Raw genomic sequence first — 21,485 nt, 5'->3', positions numbered from 1 at the left:
GTAAACTTCTGACCCACTGGAATTGTGCTACAGTGAATTATAAGTGAAATAATCTGTCTGTAAACAATTGTTGGAAAAATTACTTGTGTCATGCACAAAGTAGATGTCCTAACCGACTTGCCAAAACTATAGTTTGTTAACAAGACATTTGTGGAGTGGTTGAAAAACGAGTTTTAATGACTCCAACCTAAGTGTATGTAAACTTACGACTTCAACTGTACATTCTCCCCCTTACAGTTGACCACCAATGAGAATATCATATGTTAAGTGATTCCCCCCGATTTGATATGACACAACCCAATTTCCAGAGAATGCATTCTTACTGAATTAGCAGCATGTTGTTGCAGTTGCACGGGCTCCCACCGCATCTCCCCGAATCCCTTTCAATTCATGGATTCTCCAGTCCCATGGCTCATAAATCCACATCAGGCCTGGGCATCGGGCTCACATATCAAGGTGCCTGTGTGAGGATTAGCTGGATTTACTGCTCTGTGCAGACATAGAGTGAGAGCCTGTGCTGTTTACCAATGAACTGAACTTCAGTACCATTTCAGCTAATGGGTATAAGGCTTTATAACTTGTTTTGTATGAGCCTTTAAGATGTTCTATTATAAGGTGTATAATATGTTGTGTTTCTTTAATGTACGGGTATAATGCTTATAACTTGTTATGAGCATGTAAGAGCCTCTTATAACAAGGCTTATAGTATGTTAAGTCTCTCTGCAGCAAATTGTCAACCGACTCAAAATGGCTATCTATTCTGATGATAATAAGATATTATAATGGGGTCATACTTTACATGCTTATAACATCTTGCCCTGCATTATAACCGCATCATAATGCACTATAAGGTTTATCACTGTGTTCATCTTATCCAGGTCCAATCTGTCCATTGTGGAGGACATTCGCCATGGAGACGGCAAGCTGTACAGAGCTGATCTCCTCAAAGACCTGCTCAAACTCCTGCCCGAGTCTGAAGAGGTATGTGTGTGAGTGTGTGAGTGTGTGAGTGTGTGAGTGAGTGAGTGTGTGAGTGAGTGAGTGAGTGAGAGAGAGGTGTAAAGGGAGAGAGAGGGAGAGAGAGGTGTAAAGGGAGAGAGAGGTAGAGAGAGGTGTAAAGGGAGAGAGAGGTGTAAAGGAGAGAGAGAGAGAGAGAGAGAGAGAGGTGTAAAGGGAGAGAGAGTGTAAAGGAGAGAGAACACAGTGTACCAGCCAGGCAATGCACCACAGTTTTTGAATAGGGTACTAGCACATCCCAGATAGCATAGGTTTCCTCCATGTCTATGATATAAATACCAGTAAATCATTCTGAAATGGATGGAGCACAATAATTAAATGATTTAATGACAGACATTGTCTAAGTTACTGTGTACATAAACAATGTTTAAGGTACATTTGTGTTGTTGAGGTTGAGTTCTTATGGATTGCACATATTGCAGCACAATATAATATTAATGGCATTTAGCAGACGCTTTCATCAAAAGTGACTTAAAGTCAGTCATGTGTGCATACATTTTCATATGGGTGGCCCCAGTGGGAATCAAAACCATGATCCCAGCTTTGCAAGTACAATGCTCTACCAACTGAGCCACATAGGAACATGTTCATATGTTTATTGTCACATCCACAGGTAAAGAAACTGAGGGAGTTCAAAGGGGACTCCAGCAAACTGACCCTGGCAGACTCCTTCATGTACCTGTTGATCCAGGTGCCTCGGTAAGCTGTACTCATTTAGCCTAATGACGACCGGTCTAAAACTTTTTTTCTTTGTGCAAAAGGATCATTATTTGCCTAATAATGAGGGCCTCAACAAAATTAATGAGCTGGTGTTCGGGCCTCGAGGAAAAACATGGGCCGGTGTGTTTGAAATGCCTGAGACGATTTCTGGACCCAGTCCGTCCCTGTTACTGCATGAATCAATCAAATCTTGATTCACTTATCATCCATTTTAAGCATATCTTCATGAGTCTACCTTGCTAGTATTTTTCCAGTAACCACAACTGTTCATTCTGCAATTTAATTTGCTTCAAAGGAAAATGCATGGTTATATACTAAAGCATAAACTGTGCAGGTTTGAGAAATTTACTGAGTACTTATTTCAATTAAATAAACGGGTGTGCAGTATCTGACGCTGTACCTGAGGTCAATTCTACTGCCCTTCGAGGGCTAAGCTACTACTGTTTTTCTTCCTGGTAGTTAATTGATCAAGGCCAAGTGTAAGTCATACTTTACTTTACTGACTTTATTGACCCCATGGGGAAATTTTGTTGCAGTGTCATGTACACGTTTAAAGTGGTGTTTAAATACAAAACAAATTGACAATACAACTTCCATAACAGTTACATACCAATAAAAAGAGACTAGCCTGCTGGCCTTACTGGGTCGATAGGAACATTAGCCAGAGCTATTTAGGAGGGATATCCCAACTAGCGCAAATTATTGTCTAGTTCTGTTTTTCCTCCTGGGGGGTGCCGTATACCTGCACCCAGAGGGGAGTAGTTCAAAGTCTGAGTACAGGGGGTGGCTTGGGTCTAAAATTATTTTGTGAGCTTTGCGGAGGGCCCTGATGTTAAAGATCTCATCCAGGCCTGTCTGTTTGACTCCAAGTACCTTGCTTGCTGTGGTAATAATCCTTCTCAGCATAATTCTCTGGCTGACAGTGGCATTACCAAACCAACAAACAATACAAAAAGTTAAAATACTCTCAATGAAAGATTTGTAAAACAGAGTCAGTATAGAACAGTCAACATAAAAATTGAGAAAGTACAGTCTCTGTTGACTCTTTTTTAAGATCAGGTTTGTACATTTACTCCAGTGAAGCTTACTGTCCAAGAGGACACCCATATATTTGTATTCTTCTACAATCTCTGTGTTCTGACCTAGATGTTGCAGAGGTAAGTGTTGTACGCTTCCTGAAGTCTATGCAAACCTCTTTGGTCTTGTTGATATTTAGGACCAGGTGTGATTCGTCATAAAAGTCATTTAGGACCATGGGTTTCCTCATCATCATGCAACAGTCTGATCAAGGCAGTACCTGATTAGGAGAGAATGAAAACCATCAGTGCTTTGGCCCTCGAAACTGAGGGCCTGGAGTTGTATAGTAAATTGTACTATTCTGTTCCATGTGCCAGTGAATCTGACACCCCCTGTTCTCTGTCGCCCCTGCCAGGTTTGAGTTGCGCATCGAGGCCATGGTCCTGCGTGACGAGTTCTTTCCATCCTGCGCTGTGATGAGCCGTGATATCGATGTAATCCGCGTGGCCACCAAAGGTAAGGATGTTGACACACCACTGCCCCACTAGCGGCCACCGCTGGTGCTGCCACACACCATCGACTGGAGACCCAGATATCTGAGTCGCAGCACTGAGGTGTAACAAGGACCCAGTGTGTGCGCGGGTGCGTGCGTGTCATTTGAGCTGGCGCTGTATTCGGACCAATATATAAAGTAGATGAGTGGTAGATGCAGGTAAGTGTTGGAACCGGTTCAGAGAACAGAACAGAAAACCAGAAAATAACAAAATTATTTGAGGAACAGAACCCGAACCGAAAACAAAAGTGATCTATATTGTTCCGGAACCATTATTTTAAAAGCATGGGAACCGGTTAATAACGTTATTTTACGTTCCGGGCATTTTCTTCCTGTCCGACAAAAATCACAACCAAGCGCCTATGCAGCGTCTGCCTGCCAGCTGGAAATCTTTGCCAGTAGGTGTGCGTGTGTGTGTAGGCTACCTGCCCCTCCCCTCTGAAGCATAGGTTACTGTAGCCTACTGACGACATTACATTTACATTTACGTCATTTAGCAGACACTCTTATCCAGAGCGACTTACAAATTGGTGCATTCACCTTATGATATCCAGTGGAACAACCACTTTACAATAGTACATCTATATCTTTTTTTTGGGGGGGGGGTTAGAAGGATTACTTTATCCTATCCCAGGTATTCCTTAAAGAGGTGGGGTTTCAGGTGTGAGGGAGCTTGTTCCACCATTGGGGTGCCAGAGCAGCGAACAGTTTTGACTGGGCTGAGCGGGAACTGTGCTTCCGCAGAGGTAGGGGGGCCAGCAGGCCAGAGGTGGATGAACGCAGTGCCCTTGTTTGGGTGTAGGGCCTGATCAGAGCCTGAAGGTACGGAGGTGCCGTTCCCCTCACAGCTCCGTAGGCAAGCACCATGGTCTTGTAGCAGATGCGAGCTTCAACTGGAAGCCAGTGGAGTGTGCGGAGGAGCGGGGTGACGTGAGAGAACTTGGGAAGGTTGAACACCAGACGGGCTGCGGCGTTCTGGATGAGTTGTAGGGATTTAATGGCACAGGCAGGGAGCCCCGCCTACAGGGAGTTGCAGTAATCCAGACGGGAGATGACAAGTGCCTGGATTAGGACCTGCGCCGCTTCCTGTGTAAGGCAGGGTCGTACTCTGCGAATGTTGTATAGCATGAACCTACAGGATCGGGTCACCGCCTTGATGTTAGCGGAGAACGACAGGGAGTTGTCCAGGGTCACGCCGAGGCTCTTAGCACTCTGGGAGGAGGACACAATGGAGTTGTCCACCGTGATGGTGAGATCGTGGAAAGGGCAGTCCTTCCCCGGGAGGAAGAGCAGCTCCGTCTTGCCGAGGTTCAGCTTGAGGTGGTGATCCGTCATCCACACTGATATGTCTGACAGATATGCAGAGATGCGATTCGCCACCTGGTTATCAGAAGGGGGAAAGGAGAAGATTAATTGTGTGTCGTCTGCATAGCAATGATAGGACAGACCATGTGAGGATATGACAGAGCCAAGTGACTTGGTGTATAGCGAGAATAGGAGAGGGCCTAGAACTGAGCCCTGGGGGACACCAGTGGTGAGAGCACGTGGTGCGGAGACGGATTCTCGCCACGCCACCTGGTAGGAGCGACCTGTCAGGTAGGACGCAATCCAAGAGTGAGCCGCGCCGGAGATACCCAACTCGGAGAGGGTGGAGAGGAGGATCTGATGGTTCACAGTATCAAAGGCAGCAGATAGGTCTAGAAGGATGAGAGCAGAGGAGAGAGAGTTAGCTTTAGCAGTGCGGAGAGCCTCCGTGACACAGAGAAGAGCAGTCTCAGTTGAATGACCAGCCTTGAAACCTGACTGATTTGGATCAAGAAGGTAATTCTGAGAGAGATAGCAGGAGAGCTGGCCAAGGACGGCATGTTCAAGAGTTTTGGAGAGAAAAGAAAGAAGGGATACTGGTCTGTAGTTGTTGACATCGGAGGGATCGAGTGTAGGTTTTTTGAGAAGAGGTGCAACTCTCGCTCTCTTGAAGACGGAAGGGACGTAGCCAGCGGTTAAGGATGAGTTGATGAGCGAGGTGAGGTAAGGGAGAAGGACTCCGGAAATGGTCTGGAGAAGAGAGGAGGGGATAGGGTCAAGCGGGCAGGTTGTTGGGCGGCCGGCCGTCACAAGACGCAAGATTTCATCTGGAGAGAGAGGGGAGAAAGAGGTCAAAGCATAGGGTAGGGCAATGTGAGCAGGACCAGCGGTGTCGTTTCACTTAACAAACGAGGATCGGATGACATTACAAGCATATTTCAGAAATTAGGGAGAGATGTTTAATTAGAGAAGAATGGATTTACTTTTTCAATGCTAATGGTCCTACAAAAAGGTAAAGACATGTTTTTAATTCTAGCTAAAGATATTCAAAGTTCCTCCGCCTCTTCTCCGTAGGTATAATTCTGTTGGCCTAATTCAGATAATGCATATCATAACAAGATGCTTAGTGTTTCAAAGCATGCTTCCGCCATCCTCTCTCGCTTTGCTCTCTCCTCGCCCTCAAAATGTCAGTTGCATCTTGTGCCCTACACTGTGACTGGCAGCCCAGTGTGTGTGTTTGTCTTTCATTATGATTAAACTATGCTGTTACGGCAAAATACTATTTGCTCTTATCTACTTTCCTTTACACATTAAATTGCTTACCTGCTCCACAGCAAGTTGCACTGATCCGTGAAGTAATTTAATGTTGAGCTAAATGTAAAAAATATATATATTTTAGAGGTTTAAAAAGGAACAGAGAGGAACGATACAAACCAGTACTTTTTTTGGGTTCGAACCGTTTCAGAACTTTATTTTCCTGGTTAGAAAAGTGGAACGGAACCAAAAACTTTATATTTCTGTTCAGAACTAAATGATTGAAAAATAATGTTGCTTCCAACCCCTGGATGCAGGGTTCATGCAGAGGAGGTTTTCAGGTTAATGACAGAAATTGAGGTTCATGCAATGAAGAGACATTTAAATACAGAGATAGAAAGATACTGAGATACATACTGTATTTACAGATATATAGAGACGTGGATGGATGCACCTAGAGATTTTTTCGGGGGTAGGGACAGTAGACCTCATTTGGTTAACCATTTGTTTAATGGTTAATGATCTCTAAGGACAAAATAGGCCGTGATGACAAACAGTTGAAACCAGCGGATGGCCGCAGTGTGTCAGTGTTATTATACTGTAGGGTGCCCATTTAAGCACTGCGTCTGAAACCAATCATATGATCCACAGTCGACTGGTTTTTGTCATTTGGGCTCCGAAATATGCAACACGTTGACATTTATGGTAGTACAGTGGGCCTATGCATGATTTGTTGGTATGCAGCTACTGTAGCTAATACATTCAAATGAGCTTGGTAGTGCCTAAAGAGCAGCACCAATTTAGCAAATTAATTGCCCTGATACATTTAGTAAGCTAAACATGTCTTGAGAGTGCAGGCTGCTGTAAAATCTGCATTGTGAGGCCTTTTAGGGCATAGCGCAGGGTTTTTGAATGATTCGTAAAACGTCCTTACATGGAGTTTCACCTCTCAGCGAATTTGGGGCTTTACAAAGCATCCAATAAATGGTGGGACATATTTGACACACCAACCCCCCATGCTCTAAGCTGAACGCGGCTCAATGTCATTTTAGCTGAGTCACAGCTTCTCACCCCTCAGCCACACTTTATTGGCTTCCCTCTCAGGATGCCCATGCACCGTATCCTCTTCGCGGCAGTGCTGAATTGAGATGTCAGTTCGGCACGGCACTTGGCCAAAATGAAGAATTGTTTCATCAACATTAGGCCTCTGGGCGGCGTTATGTTACATAAAAGAGGTTATAGCTGCAAGGTTTTTTGGCGTGCTTTATTAGACAGGTGTAGATGGATGGAAGACAGTGAGAAGGGAGACACAGAAAGAAGGCATTGAACCCTGATCTCCAGTACAGGGCCTTATGTGGCATGTGCCAGGAGTGTTATCCACTCGACCACAGCTCTGCACATTGCTGCAACGTTGGATAAGTTGGTTTGAACCGTCATTATTTTGTGGGTGTTTTTTGTGTTTACTCCATCTCATCATGAATAGCATTTGATCTAGGATGTGCATGTACATATATGATGCATTTTGTTACGCTGTTGTCCATTTGCTATTTAAACAAAGTGCAAGTCACAGACAAGCTACTTCCTGATTGTGATTACTAGTGAAACCAGACTCTTGGTGGGGGCTGACATTACTCCTAATGAGTAGCTAGCTGTATTGTACAGTATTTGAAATATCAATAGGCCTACAGTCATGCTAAAACTATGACATCATCTCTATACAGTTGTATATCTCAGTTGAAAGCTAGCTTGAGTTATAGTGGAAGTGTATGGTGGAAGTTAATTCCAACCAGTGATGGTGTTTGATGGGGGCAGACCTGGGTTGAAATACTTGAAAGTATTTTCAAATACTTTGAGCGTTAGCTTGAGTCTGCCTGGAGTGCCAGATGGGCGGTGTTTGCAGTTTTAGGACTTTTCTATTAGTTTATTAAGCCAGGCAAGCTCAACTAGGCACAGATAAAGTATTTGAATCTATTTTTTTGAAGCCCAGATCTGATGGAGGTTACTGCTAAATGCTCTGCATGCTATGGGTTTGTATTGACCCCTCACTCCTTTCTCTCTGTAGAGCTGATGACCTGTGAGGAACTACACGCCATCCTCCACCTGGTCCTGCAGGCTGGAAACATCATGAACGCTGTAAGCCAATGATGCCGTTATCTCTCACTTTCCTCTTTCTATTTATCTATCCTCACTCACTCACTCACTCACTCACTCACTCACTCACTCACTCACTCACTCACTCACTCACTCACTCACTCACTCACTCACTCACTCACTCACTCTCTCCTTATCTATCTGATATGACGATGGCTAAGGTGGGATAATGGCTTTTATGGCACCACTATGACACTGCTCGTTTATCCTCCTCCCCGTCCCGCAGGGCGGCTACGCGGGCAACGCCGTGGGCTTCAAGCTGTCATCGCTCCTCTCACTGGCTGACACCAAGGCTAACAAACCGGGCATGAACCTGCTGCATTTTGTGGCTTTGGTGAGTCTGACAGAGAGAAATGGGAGGAGACACTGAAGGAGACAGACACACTGGAGGAGACAGACACACTGGAGGAGACAGACACACTGGAGGAGACAGACACACTAGAGGAGACAGGCACACTGGAGGAGACAGGCACACTGGAGGAGACAGGCACACTGGAGGAGACAGGCACACTGGAGGAGACACATAATGGAGGAGACAAACAGACATGTACAACACACACAGGAGAAGACACATATACACACTGGAGGAAACACACTGGAGGAGACACACAGAGAGACAGATTAGTGGAGAATCACTTTGTAAGCAAGCAGTGTGCAGGAATATCTTCAGGTTTCTTCTGGTCATGCTCACTTTAAAATGAAATGTCACCATTTGGGTGTATGAATCAGTGTGCTGACCTGTGGATCCTTTTGGCATTCGACCAGAGTACAGACACTCCCCACTGGGAACAAACTGGTTGAATCAACGTTGTTTTAACGTAATTTGTCAATGTATTGAGACATGGAATCTAGGTGGAAAATACATTGGATTTGCAAAAAGTCATCAACTGTTGTTTTGAGGGTAAAATTTCAATCACAGGATTATGTCATCATGGTTACTAATTTTCAACATAGACATACCTTGTTGAATTTGTATATTTGAAACAACTTCAGATCTTCAACGTTATATCCACTATCAGAAAAAATCTATAAACTGTGCAGCACCTCCTACTGGAGAGTTGATCTATCTACAGCCATCCATTTGCTGCATTCAAAGATAACCAACCATTGATAACTTGCACTATGCACTTCCAGGATTTTAACTAAGCCCAGCTCTGCTTAGCTTTAATATTTGTCACTGACTACTACCAATTTGTTATAGTGAGAATGATTTTTGAGAGATCTCTTAATAACTAAATAGATTCACTATTGTATTTTCAAGGGGTGGGTTTAACAGAACAAATGTTAAGTCATATATCATCAATGATACTATTTAGGCCTATATTAGGCCTTTTTATTATTATTATTATTGAATTTGCAAAGTCATCAACAGATATTGTCTCAAGTCAACCCACGGTTCAACTAAAAATAGACAATGCATATGGGCCTAGGATTTCAAGCTTTGGTTGATTTTAAATGTAATATTAAACTTAATAATTAATATGTTGGACTCACATCTCCATCTCTAAGTAAAATAATAGGACTAAATCAAGTCAAACATTATTTAAAGTGTGTTTAAAGTTTGATTTGATTTAGTCCTATTCTTGAGATGGTTATTTCAACATATCAATTATTAATTTGTAGACAAACTGGAATTAAAGTCAGACTAAGTCAGTGGTACAAAAGATACAATTCCTTCAAATGTAGATTTTTGTTTGTGTGGACAACTAAGCACAATTCAATATCACTTTTGCGATGCACTTTTGCCTATTAACTTGTCCACAAGTTAACAAATGATATGTTGGATTCACGTCTCCAACTAAACCAAAAATATAATTTAAAGAATAGGATTAAGCCAGTGGCTCAGATGAAACTATCCAAGCATTAGATTCATTCCCTTTAAATGTTGTAATGGCCGTCGTAGTGATTGGACCAAAATGCAGCGGGTATGTGAACGCTCATCTTAACTTTATTTGAACACTACACAAAACAAGAAAAAAACGAACGACAGCTAGACAGTTTGCAGGCAAACCACAGCAGTGCAAAAACAACTTCCCACAAAAGACAGGTGGAAAAAGGGCTACCTAAGTATGGCTCCCAATCAGCAACAACGATGTACAGCTGTCCCTGATTGAGAGCCATACCAGGCCAACACAAAGAAATACAAAACATAGAACAATACCCAAAAACCCCGACAACACAAAACAAACACACCCCTGCCACACCCTGACCAAACTACAATAACAAATAACCCCTTATACTGGTCAGGACGTGACAATGTTGATATTTGTATTACAAATATAACTTTTGTAATACAATTAATAGCCTAAAGTTAGGATATTTTACAAACTAATGTAACAGTATTTATTCAACTTTAAAATGAGTAACACATCCAGAACCATGTTTTGAGGTTCCTGTAACTATAAATGTCTTATGTAATCATAGAAAGCGTGCATGTTCAAAATAGCATGCAAAGGTCGCAGGTCTGTGGAAATCTTCGCAGTTGCTATAATAATCTGTGCAGAATATTGAACAGCATTGATAACTTGCACTATGTACTTTTAATGTCATCTCAACTGCAATCCAGGTAATTCAGAGTTCAGAGCGAAGCACACAGAAACTAGAGGCTATGAGTAACTTCAAAAAGAATGGCTGAGCTGTTGATAAATCAGATTTTACGTGTCCATCTAAATCCTTTGTAAATCCACTCCGTAATGGCCTATCAACTTGAAACCGTTTAGGTTCATCAGAGACATTACCATGATGAACCATGTTAAGTTTGCCATTGATATCCTAAAAAATAAGGAAACTATTAACAATTCACTTTTTTGACAAAGTTACGCTAATGCTTAAAATATTCATAAAGAATCTTCTCATGGACTAAAAGTCAGATTCACTCCAAATTTGGTCTTTGGTCACAATAGTCCCTGCGTTGATGCATTCAAAGATGGCCACACTATACCAGTAGGTGCATATTAGCACATTCACTAATATGTTAAAATATGCTGAAAGTACACACAAAATGTGGAATGTAGGCCTATGGTGCATATCTTAACTTAGTTGAAAAGCTAAGGGATTGGCCAAAAGATGGTGAAGTTATTGACAAACCAAAACTCAGATTTTCCTTGTCCATTTAAACCAATCGACACCACAGTGGCCTATCAACTTGAAACTTATCATCGCTATCATTGCCGTCCCTAAACTGAACCATACTGAATTTGGTATTTATATTTAAAAAAACAAGGAAACTATTAACAACTCATTCTTTGCATGTGTAACGCTAATGCTCAAAATCATCTGCATTCATCTTATCCTTGTGAACCATACGTCAGATTCACTTCAGATTTTGTATTTAGACTCATTACATCAGTCTTTAATGGTTTTTGAGAAAAGATTGTTGCTGCATTCAAATATTACCGTTCTGTACCTATAGATGCATGTTAGCACATATGCTAATGCTGAATAAAGGTTGAAATCTTATTGATCAATATCTCATCCAAATATTACCAACATTTCCACGTTTAAATGTAAATGTAAATGTTAAATGACGTGGTGTGCCCAGTGGGTCAGAATTCAGTAGTTTGTTTGAATTAGTTTGTTAGAATGTCAGATGTGTGAATATGTCTTTTTTGACACAGAATAAGGAGAGGCTTTCCACAGATGCCCTTTCAACAGCAGAGAAGTTGTCACTTGTAAATATTGCATGACATTGATGTTTGAGTAAACAGAGGCCAAATGAGAGACATTTTGAATATTGCAGGAAGGATGGCAGATGTTTGTGTGTTTTTATTTTTTAAGGAGTCCTTATGTATTTTCAAGCTTTATTAAACAGAGTGGAAATTACAAGGGGTAATTAATTATATGGGTGTACATAACATGTAATAAAGCATTATACAAGGCTAATTATAATTCCTTTCCTATCTACTCAGGAGGCACAGAAGAAGGACGAGAAGCTGCTGAAGTTCCCTGAGAAACTTCAGGACATCCAGAGTGCTTCCAGGTAAAAAGTCCATCTTAATGCTCAGAGTTTGCACGTTTTATTTCCGAACACTCTGACATGTCAAGAACGCAGCATTTGCACTGCTTTCCTTTGACAAGAGTCTTACAACTAGTTCACCTAGAAGACTCCCAGTCAATTTCATACCCGTTATCTATGGATGCCCTATACCGTAAAAGCACTTTTATGGGTCTCTTTTCACAGTCAAGAACACTAACTCAGTTCCTGGAATGCTATGTGTAGCTTTTAGGTTCTTGCTTCAGCCACTGCTCTTAGAGAGCATTAGCATGATTATTCCCCTCCATTAGCCATATCAGTATATGTTGCCTTTATATGACTACTACTGGATGATGATTTGTGCTTAATGCTGCAGTCTAGTAACATTCCTGCAGCCCCACCCCAATCCCTTAGCCGTTTACCTAAACAAGTGGTGGGGTGTCCTGTTTGTTGTATTCTGAACTGCAGACTGCTGCTTTAATAAGACTGCAGCTTTAAGTCTGGTTACATTTCTCCAGCCGCATACCTCAGCTGTTTACCAAGTGGCGAGGTGACCACTTTGTTGTTTTTTGAATCGCAGACTGTAGCTTTAACGCCATAGAAAAAATATATGGTACAATACATACTCATAGTTTAAATCCAATCAAATGAAGAGGTTGATTATTGGCTAGAATAACAGCAGCACTGAATGAAATCGCAGATCCCTACTAACGCCATGAGTTGAATTTCAAATTAATTTAAGCTCCCAATGGCTCTGCACTGTTTAGGATGCATTATCTTCCCTTTGGCTGTCAAGCTCTTTTACAAGGTCACCTCTGCATGCTACAGTTCAGCTCTCCCTCTCTCCTGGTGTGCCAACAGTTAATGCTCCGCTGTGGATATGCTAACACATCATCCTTACTTCCAGCCTCTCTAACTGTCGTGCCTTCACCATTATCGAATGCACTGTAGATAGGCCTTTGCATTCAATGGTCAAATATAGACAAGTGCCATACATAACATGGTCCATTTCTGCCACAGTGAACCACAACATAGCAATTTCTAAAGCACCATCAATACCACTGACCGATACAAGCCAAGGCATTTCTGGGTTCAGGGTCAGCAGTACTTCAAGTCTCAGGAATACAAAGTCACATTTTATGATGCTGACATAGCCATCTGCTACAGCAGTCCACAACGTTTTAGAATCTTAAACTATTCACATTTATTATAATATATATAATATACACCATTTAGAATATGCTTTTATCTAAAGCACATACATTTTTTTCTTCTTTCTAACCAGGCAAGTCAGTTAAGAACAAGTTATTATTTACAATGATGGCCTACACTGGCCAAACACGGACGATGCTGGGCCAATTGTGCACCGCCCTATGGGACTCCAGATCACACTCGGTTGTGATACAGCCTGGATTTGAACCAGGGTGTCTGTAGTGACACCTTTAGCACTGAGATACAGTGCCTTAGACCGCTGTGCCATTCGGGAGCCCATTTTTTGGGTGGTCCCAGCGGGAATCAAACACACAACCCTGACGTTGCGAGCGCCACGCTCTAACAACTGAGCCACACAATGTATTTTAACAGGCTTTGGATGATTTGTATATCCCCGCAGAATATCAGTGGAAAACATCGAGTTGGAGTTCTCGTCTCTCTACGTCAGGACCAGATCACTGGAGGAGAAGGTCCAGAGTGACCCGGAGCTCCTGGAGCAGCTGGACCCCTTCCTGCAGGTGGGAGCGCATTCAGTCAGAATCTAATTTGGAAATTCTACTCTGTGCTGATTACGGCGCATGAGGGCGGCACACAGTGAAGGCATCCTTAGCCAGTTGTGATACCAAAACGGATCCTAGGGTGACTGTAACATGGCTTCAATGTCATGTGAGGTGTGTCTGTACATATAGTAGACAAATAAATGTATATCAGATAACTTACCACCATGATCTCAATTGGAAGAACACCCCATAAGCATAACAAATATGGGCCAATATGAGTCCATATGTATTTTGCATGTTGATAAGTGCTTACCATTCATACTATCCTACATCCCTGATATACAGTATCACCAAGCCCCCTGTTTTTGGTATTTTTTTGATGGTAATAATATGTTCAAATATGTGTTGTTTTTTATATATCTAATCTATGTGTCTGTCATCCATTGTCTGTCATCCCCAACAGAGCTCCACAAAGACCTTACAAGACCTGAAGAGGCGCAGGCTGGACCTGCGGAAGGAGGGAAATGCGCTTATTGACTTCTTCTGTGAAGACAAGGACACCTTCATGCTGGATGAGTGCTTCCGCATCTTCCAGGACTTCTGTCTCAAGTTCAAAAAGGCTGTCAAGGTGAGGTGTTTTTTCTTTAAATATTTCAATTCAAATCTTTTAAGTCTCTACTATGTAGTTTCAGATAAGTAACTCACGTTAACATGCATTGCATTTCCTGAAGTAACAAAAAATGATAAACTCTTTAAAAAAACATACTGATGTAGGTATATGTAAACATATAACAAAATGTGGAAAAAGTCAAGGGTCTGAATACTTTCCTGTACACAAAATGTTATTAATTAGCCCGTCCTTTCGCTATCTCTGTCAGGATAACCTGGAGCGGGAGCTGAAGGAGACGGCCAGGCAGCGGCGTCTCAGAGAGCTGGAGGAGAAGCGCTTTGCCTGGAATGCTGACCAGCAGCAGGCTGCCGGCGCTTGTAACAGCGGCTTTGGCCGCAGCAGCAGCGAGAACGACGTGGACATGCTCACCAAGGAGGGCCTACTGGACTTCCTCCAGCAGCGTCCCGCCAGCCCCCACAGCCCCCTGGGTCGTTCAGCCAGCGCCCGTCGCCACCGCCACACTGTGGCCGCCATGGCCGACCGCGAGCTTCACAGCTATCTGGAGCTGTTTGGCAGTGGCGCGGCGCTGCCAGCAGACTATGCCAACAAGTTCAACAGCCTGCCGCGCTCCGGCCGCACCCTCCAACGGAGAACCGCCCCCTGGCTTGTGTCCCAGGACGATAACCGCGAGCTGGGGAACGGGCGTCAGGTGCTGGCCACGTCACACCGGGCCGAGACAGAGCCCATCAGCCCCTTGGCCATGTACTCTTCCACAGGATTTAATGTCAATGAGGAACCGTATAACAATAATAACAACTACACGACCGTGTCCGAGGGGAGCTATCTGCCTCGCTCGTGTCACAACCATAACGTCTTTCAGAAGACTCCCAACCCCGGAGCGATCGTCACGGCACACATGAACGTCAGCGTGGAGAGGCACACACTAGTCCCGGGAATTCAACCGTTTGACCCCCCCAGTCCGAACAATAACACAAATCACATGCACTTTGTCGACCACGAAGACGTGGTGGTGACGGACTTGGAAAGGGAGAGGGAATCTCCAAAGACACTCATTTTGGATACTCCTCCTCCTTATCCAAAGAGTTTGGAAAGAGGGCCAGAGCCCGCGGTGTGGGAAGGTAAAATGGCGTCTTCTCAGTTTGTGGTGGGCCCACTTCAGAAGGAGGAAGAGGAGGACAGCAGCACCATCTCCTCAACCACCTGCGACACGACCCTCCCTCTTGACCCCTCCGTATCCAATAAGAAACCGGTTTTCTACATCTTAGACTGCACAGAAACGGACTGCTCCGTAGCGCTTGACTACTCTGAGATCGAAAGCTCGCCTTTAATGAAGGAAGGATTGGTCCCCGACGTAAAGAACACTGACTGCAACAACGTCCAGGGGAACCTTCAAGACCCCAGCTCGCTATCCTCCAACTCCAACTTTGATTCCACATCCACAAAAGATCAGTCCGTCTCCGCTTCCACAAATGAGATGTCGGCGTCAAAGTCCAGAGACGAACGTGCCCCATCCGTCGGCTCCTTCGTCACCACGGAAGAGGGGGACACAGATAGCTGGGACACGGCGGAGGGTAGGCAGGTGGGTGAGAAAGCTGTAGAGACGTATAGCCCTAAACCAACACACGCCAAGACCAAGAATGTGTCAAAAGTTTCCAAAAACAGCGGAGTGGGTCGCGGTGTCAGGATGTTGACCACCACTGAGAACCAGGGCATGCGGAAGGTGGTGCCCATCACCAAGCTCAGCCGGACTGGCAGCAATGCCAGGCGGGTGGAGAGACCCACCGGGAGCCATGAGGGTGCAGTACCCAGGCAGCCGCTCCGTGACAAGAGCACCCCAGCCAGGGGGAGGGGCGAGAAGATCAGTAGGCCCCCCCGCCACTCCAGCTTGCCCCCAGAGGAGACCAAATCCCAGGGGAGCGCCGGCCTATCAGGCTGGGCACGTGACCTCAACCCACGAAAGCCCTCCTTCCGAAAGCCCAGCGCCAAGCCGCTGAGGAACCTGCCCAAGCCACCGCCGGAGGCAAAGATGTGCCGCTCCACCATGAGAGCCCTGGCTGCCCAGGCCCAAGGTCAGGTTGGAGCACCCTCTGAGGCCATTGCTCCCGAAACACCTACCCACAGCTCCAAAACCCCATCAGCCACCCTGCCTGGCTGGGCCCGCAACACTGTGGCCTCCTCCTCTAGGACCACCAAGAAGGAACTCGCTCCCGCCCTCTCCAACCCCCCGACCCCCTCCAGGAGCCCCTCTCTCCTGTCCCGGAGCAGCTCCCAGAGTCAAGCACCCGCTCGGCCTCCAGCCGCCGCCACAACCACACCTCCTGCCAAAGGGGGACAGCATTCACCCCGGGGGGAGGAGAAGGAGAAGGCCCAAGGGGGTGGTCTGCAGAGGGTGCATAGCGTCAGGGCGTCAAGCCGGGCGAGCACCCAGCGTAGCGACACCCCCCCACCGCCGCCCACCCGCGAGCGCTCACGCAAGAGCAGCAGTTTCTCCGAGAAATCTGTACAATCCATTATGTCATGTAGGACCATCAAGCCCACCTGGAAGTAGAACTCAAATATAGTGGAGCTCGATTGGAGCCAGAGAGGAAGAAATGTACTATGGTTTTCCCCATGTACTGTAGATGGACATTTTGTGTCCTCTTTCATTAGCTACTCTAAGACATCCCACCTCATCCATATCAAGTCAATGTACAGGGCTCTGTCAAAACGTATTATATGAACTGCAAAATATAAAATGCACTCTATGTAACCTCTCTGTAGATAAGATTATTTTTTCGTGAGCCCCCGTTTGTTTTTGAGCATTTTTCACGGGGAGACAGAACTGACAAATGGCAAAATCCCCCTTTTTTCCTAGGAGCCTTCTTTGCCTGCTTTGTGGTCTTAAACTGTATGAAATACTGTATAATGACATGTCAAAATAGAAGAAAAATTAGAATGCTTTTTTTTACAGACCATTTTAAGATGGTGTTTACATGGTATTTACTTACAAACTATGTGGTAGTAATATTTTCTGGTACTCACCTCAAAGAATTCAACACTATTGGTAATTGACTGTTACCGAATGGTACATAGAGACACGTGTGTCAATGAATCTCGTAGAAACTGAAGTGTGATTACTATGCAATTATTAGATAATTACCATTTTAACAAGTACTTTCTAGGTAACTACCTGGTAAACAGTGACTGTAAAACGAAGTGTTACTGAAAAACCACTACTAAACATGTTTGAATGCTGCTAATTAGCTTTGACAATTTGGGGACTGTGTTAGTGTCTTCATTCAGGGTATGAGCTTTGTGAGACGCTGCCTTGCTGCTGTTGTGATTGTATCTTTGATTTCTGTGGTTCTCTACTTTCCTTTGCACAGCTAAACTATACAGTAGCCTGGAGTCCACACTGAATATCGCTCTGTTTTTCTATTGCTTCACTTCACTGATTTAGTGTGAGTCTGATCCATTAGGGTTCACTTGGAATTGGCAAAAAAGAGCTGGTCCAATCAGTGTCCTCTCAGATACTATGGGCGGGACAATAGTGAAAATAACTATTCAGGGCCTTATTCACTAGAAACCAATAAGAAACAACCGTTTTTGTTTTCCATTTGTACTAATGAGTACGACCCTGCTCTCAGTGTCATTGTACTCCTCAGCAGTTGACCACTGAGTTCCTTTCCTGCTCCACTGAAGTTATACCTCGGTTATACTTGACATTGCAGAAATAGTATATAGTAAAAAAAAAAAAAAAGAAATGCCCATAGGCCCTATTCAATCCAACTGGCTATCCAGGTTTCCGAGGTTAAGTTAAATAGACATTATAGCTGATGTGCTGCATTGTCTTGGACAAAATAATATGTGCAGTCAGACATTAGGAAACTGAACGAAATTTGAATTGTCAATAAAGAATGTTGTTTTTCACTTGTTTTGGAAACCAGGTTGTCAGGGTTTGATTGAATCGGGTATCCTATTGTGTACTGTATCAAGTACATTAACTGTTACTATTAGCAAGAACAGAAAGTTATTGAGCCATTATCCTCTGTTTATGATACTCCAGTTAGTCCTTTGGTATGATTCCACTGTAAAGTTTTACCTTTACCTCTTAGAATACAGTACATGTACTTTGTCATGCAATGTATTTTCATGTACTTGTGGTACTTTTGACATTTGTATTTATGTATCAATAACAAGCAATGTTTCTAAATGCTCTCGATAAAATGCCTCCATTCTAGCATTGAGTAGAAGTGCACACAAAGGAAATATTTTTCCTGCTATATGCTATACCTAGACCAACGCTAATGCTATGAAAAACAGCATTGAATATCTAGCTCTTCAGACTGAAGTAACACCCAACATGGTGTTGTTTGTCTCCGTATTTTGTCACAATAATCGTCTTTGTAATCCTTAACCTTTCTACTGTGAATGTTGTCATCTGATTTTTGTACTACATGACATTGTGTAATTGTGTTCCTTGACCGCCAATGGTTGTGATTCAAGTAATACTGTAGATTCTTCAGCCCTGCAATTGCTCCTCACTAGACTGATCCGTTTGTGCTGGCTTGCCCACTCCTATGGTCATTGGCAAGCCAGCACAAACAGATCTGGAACTAGGCCAGCTTGTCACACCACTTGCCTTTGAAACAGCATTGTGCCATTGACTTAAATAACAACAACTAGAGTACATTAACTTGAAGCTTGATGTAGCCGTCCCATCATCAGTAATGTCTCCTGAATTGTAAATCCTCCCTACATTCCATTGCACTGACCGAAATAGCTATTAGAATGGATACTACAAATCACGGGCTTAGCCGATTAGCCGTCCACTCTGTGTACATAGTGTAAAGACATACTATTTTTTATTATACGTAGAGCTTGCAATATGTTTACATGTAGCAAACTGTATATGGAGGCTTGGAAGTAGTGAAGGTGAAGGTGAGAGGAAATGCTTAACCAGACTTTTTCCTTTCTTGAAATTGTCACAATGAACAGCATCGTTGTTCACAGACCATACACTGAGGCGCTCAATTCAACTGGTCTTGAATCAACAAGTTCAATCTACTGTACTCTCTATACAGCTGTTGTAACATTTCTGTCTGTAACTCTCAGAGCAAGCCTAAATCAATCCTACAGGCCACATCCCTGCAGTAGGCCATTATATTTTTATCTCCCTGCTCTCTGCAATGCAAATGAAGTGAGGCAGTGAATGTCACAAAAGACCCAAAGGCCATACGTCAGCCCAGACGGGCTGCATCTCAAATGGCACCCTATAGGGCTTTGATCAAAAGTAGTGCATTATATTGGAATAGGGTGCCATTTGGGACGCTGGCCTACGACATGTCTAATGACTAAAGAGTGAGACACAATGCTCCTCTCTCTCCCTCTCTTTCCCCATCTACAGTCACAGTCAGAGTGTATGACAGATCCCCTCTCCGCCAGACTTAAAACAATGTCCAGTCTTTTACAAGGATGGCCCTTTACAAGAGCGGCCTCCCACATCTTATCGCACAATGTCTCCTGCTGTCGGGCTCATTTCATAGGGACATGTCGACAATGGGTGGTCTTGCGTCAGAGCCACTAAAGACGGTGGGACTTCAATACAGAATGTCTCCCCTTGCATCCCCCCACCACTCTGCTGCCACTTCCTTGTTATGGGGTGGTAACCATGACAACCCAGTCCAGCAGGTCAGTCAGGACGCTGTGGGACTGAACACTAGCAGTGGTCTGTCTGACTAATAGCCTTAGCCTTTCTAAACTTAGGCCCGACTCCTAATCATGACAGAGCAGGCGCCTGGCAACCCAAAACGGTGTTGAAACATTTGTCCAATGTTGCCCAACCCAAACCAAATGGTGGCGATTAAGATTTTCCCTTTGATTGATTGATGTTGGTGGTTTTTCAAGCCAACTCAAGAAGTTGCACGCACACAATACAGTGACTTCATCCACAGTAGGCTACAGTTCATGTTCACTTTTAAATGTTGACCTTAAATTACAGTGTGAGCTATTGGCATGGATTCCTTAGGACCTAGGTGATGGTGGAACTGAAAGCAAGGAGGAATGTTTTCTTGCCTGATCCCAGATCTGTTTGTGCTCTACAGCCAACAATATGGTTGTTGTCATGGCCTGACAGCACAAACAGATCCAGGACCAGGCTTGGTGTTTTTTACTGTTTTAATGTGATTCTTTATGGGGATCAGACTACGCATGTCTTAGCTGGAATTCCCACCACTCTATATAGCTGCTCCACTTAATTGCCTTGGTTCTGCTTTGCTGCCTTCTTCTCCAAGTCACTGTCTTTGATGTTAATAAACTCAAACTTCTACATGGAGAACATTTCTGTAATCACTAAACTACACAGGACTGAATATTAGAATGTTATTCTACAGCACTGATCATTTAAAAAAATGATGATGTTAAACAAAATCAATAAAATCATCCGATGCTATGTCACTTTGAAGCCGTGAAGCTTTTTTCTCCGTCCTTCTCAGCCTTTTTCCGTCAGGAATGGACATTGCTGTGAATCTGAAACTTTGCGTGGCTCATATTGGTTTTTGTATGCATTCTACAGGGGGCTGTTCTAAGCAGACGCACTGAGGGCTGCGCTACAGCGTGCTAGACATTTAACACCCTTTCTCTCATCTGTTATATTAATTAAAGGGAGAGTAAGCAATCATAATGTGGAATATGGCCAGCTGGGCAATGTTCAGTTGCCAATCGATCGCGAACGTTGAAGATAGAAATGCCATGAATAGAGACGATGTGATACCATATTCTACATGTTAGACAGGCATGTTTGTTCTACATAGCCTATTTCTATCGGAACGTTCCAAAACGTTGCATACTGCTAATCGCGCCCCTAGTCTTTACAACATGAAAATGTTGGCAAACGTTTTGGGAGAACTATCCCTTTAAGTAGTCTATTGGCATCTCCTGAATTCACAGCTCTGTCACATAACAGTGGTAAAATCTTTTACATTTCTGGAAAAATTATTATGGAGTGGCCTCCCGAGTTGCACGGTGGTCATGGGGTGGCGCACAATTGGCCCAGCGTCGTCTGGGTTAGCTACTAAAAAAGGATATATAAGGGTACGGTTAGGGTGCAAATTGTTCCCTGGGGTAAAAATAAAATCAAAATACACATAATATACCTTCAGAGGTACACATAAT

The 21,485-nt window shown here is 43.8% G+C and overlaps 1 protein-coding gene across 1 annotated transcript in view; it reads left to right on the top strand.

Annotated features, from left to right (window-relative positions):
* The window catches only part of fhdc1 (FH2 domain containing 1), a 58,498-nt gene extending 37,723 nt beyond the window's left edge, over window positions 1–20,775 (top strand). The window contains exons 4-12 of the mRNA XM_014195572.2: window positions 879–981; window positions 1,631–1,716; window positions 3,170–3,270; window positions 7,929–7,999; window positions 8,244–8,351; window positions 11,926–11,996; window positions 13,603–13,720; window positions 14,166–14,330; window positions 14,581–20,775. Of these exons, the coding sequence (XP_014051047.2) occupies window positions 879–981; window positions 1,631–1,716; window positions 3,170–3,270; window positions 7,929–7,999; window positions 8,244–8,351; window positions 11,926–11,996; window positions 13,603–13,720; window positions 14,166–14,330; window positions 14,581–16,881 (3,124 nt within the window). The 3' untranslated portion in view covers window positions 16,882–20,775. The remainder of the gene's footprint in view (window positions 1–878; window positions 982–1,630; window positions 1,717–3,169; window positions 3,271–7,928; window positions 8,000–8,243; window positions 8,352–11,925; window positions 11,997–13,602; window positions 13,721–14,165; window positions 14,331–14,580) is intronic.
* Window positions 20,776–21,485: the final 710 nt, after the last annotated feature.

This window comes from Salmo salar, chromosome ssa04 (genome assembly GCF_905237065.1).
Source record: "Salmo salar chromosome ssa04, Ssal_v3.1, whole genome shotgun sequence".
In the NCBI taxonomy this organism is placed as follows: Eukaryota; Metazoa; Chordata; class Actinopteri; order Salmoniformes; family Salmonidae; genus Salmo; species Salmo salar.
Note: the sequence above shows the minus strand (reverse complement) of the source record. Positions and strands in the feature narration are given on the sequence as shown.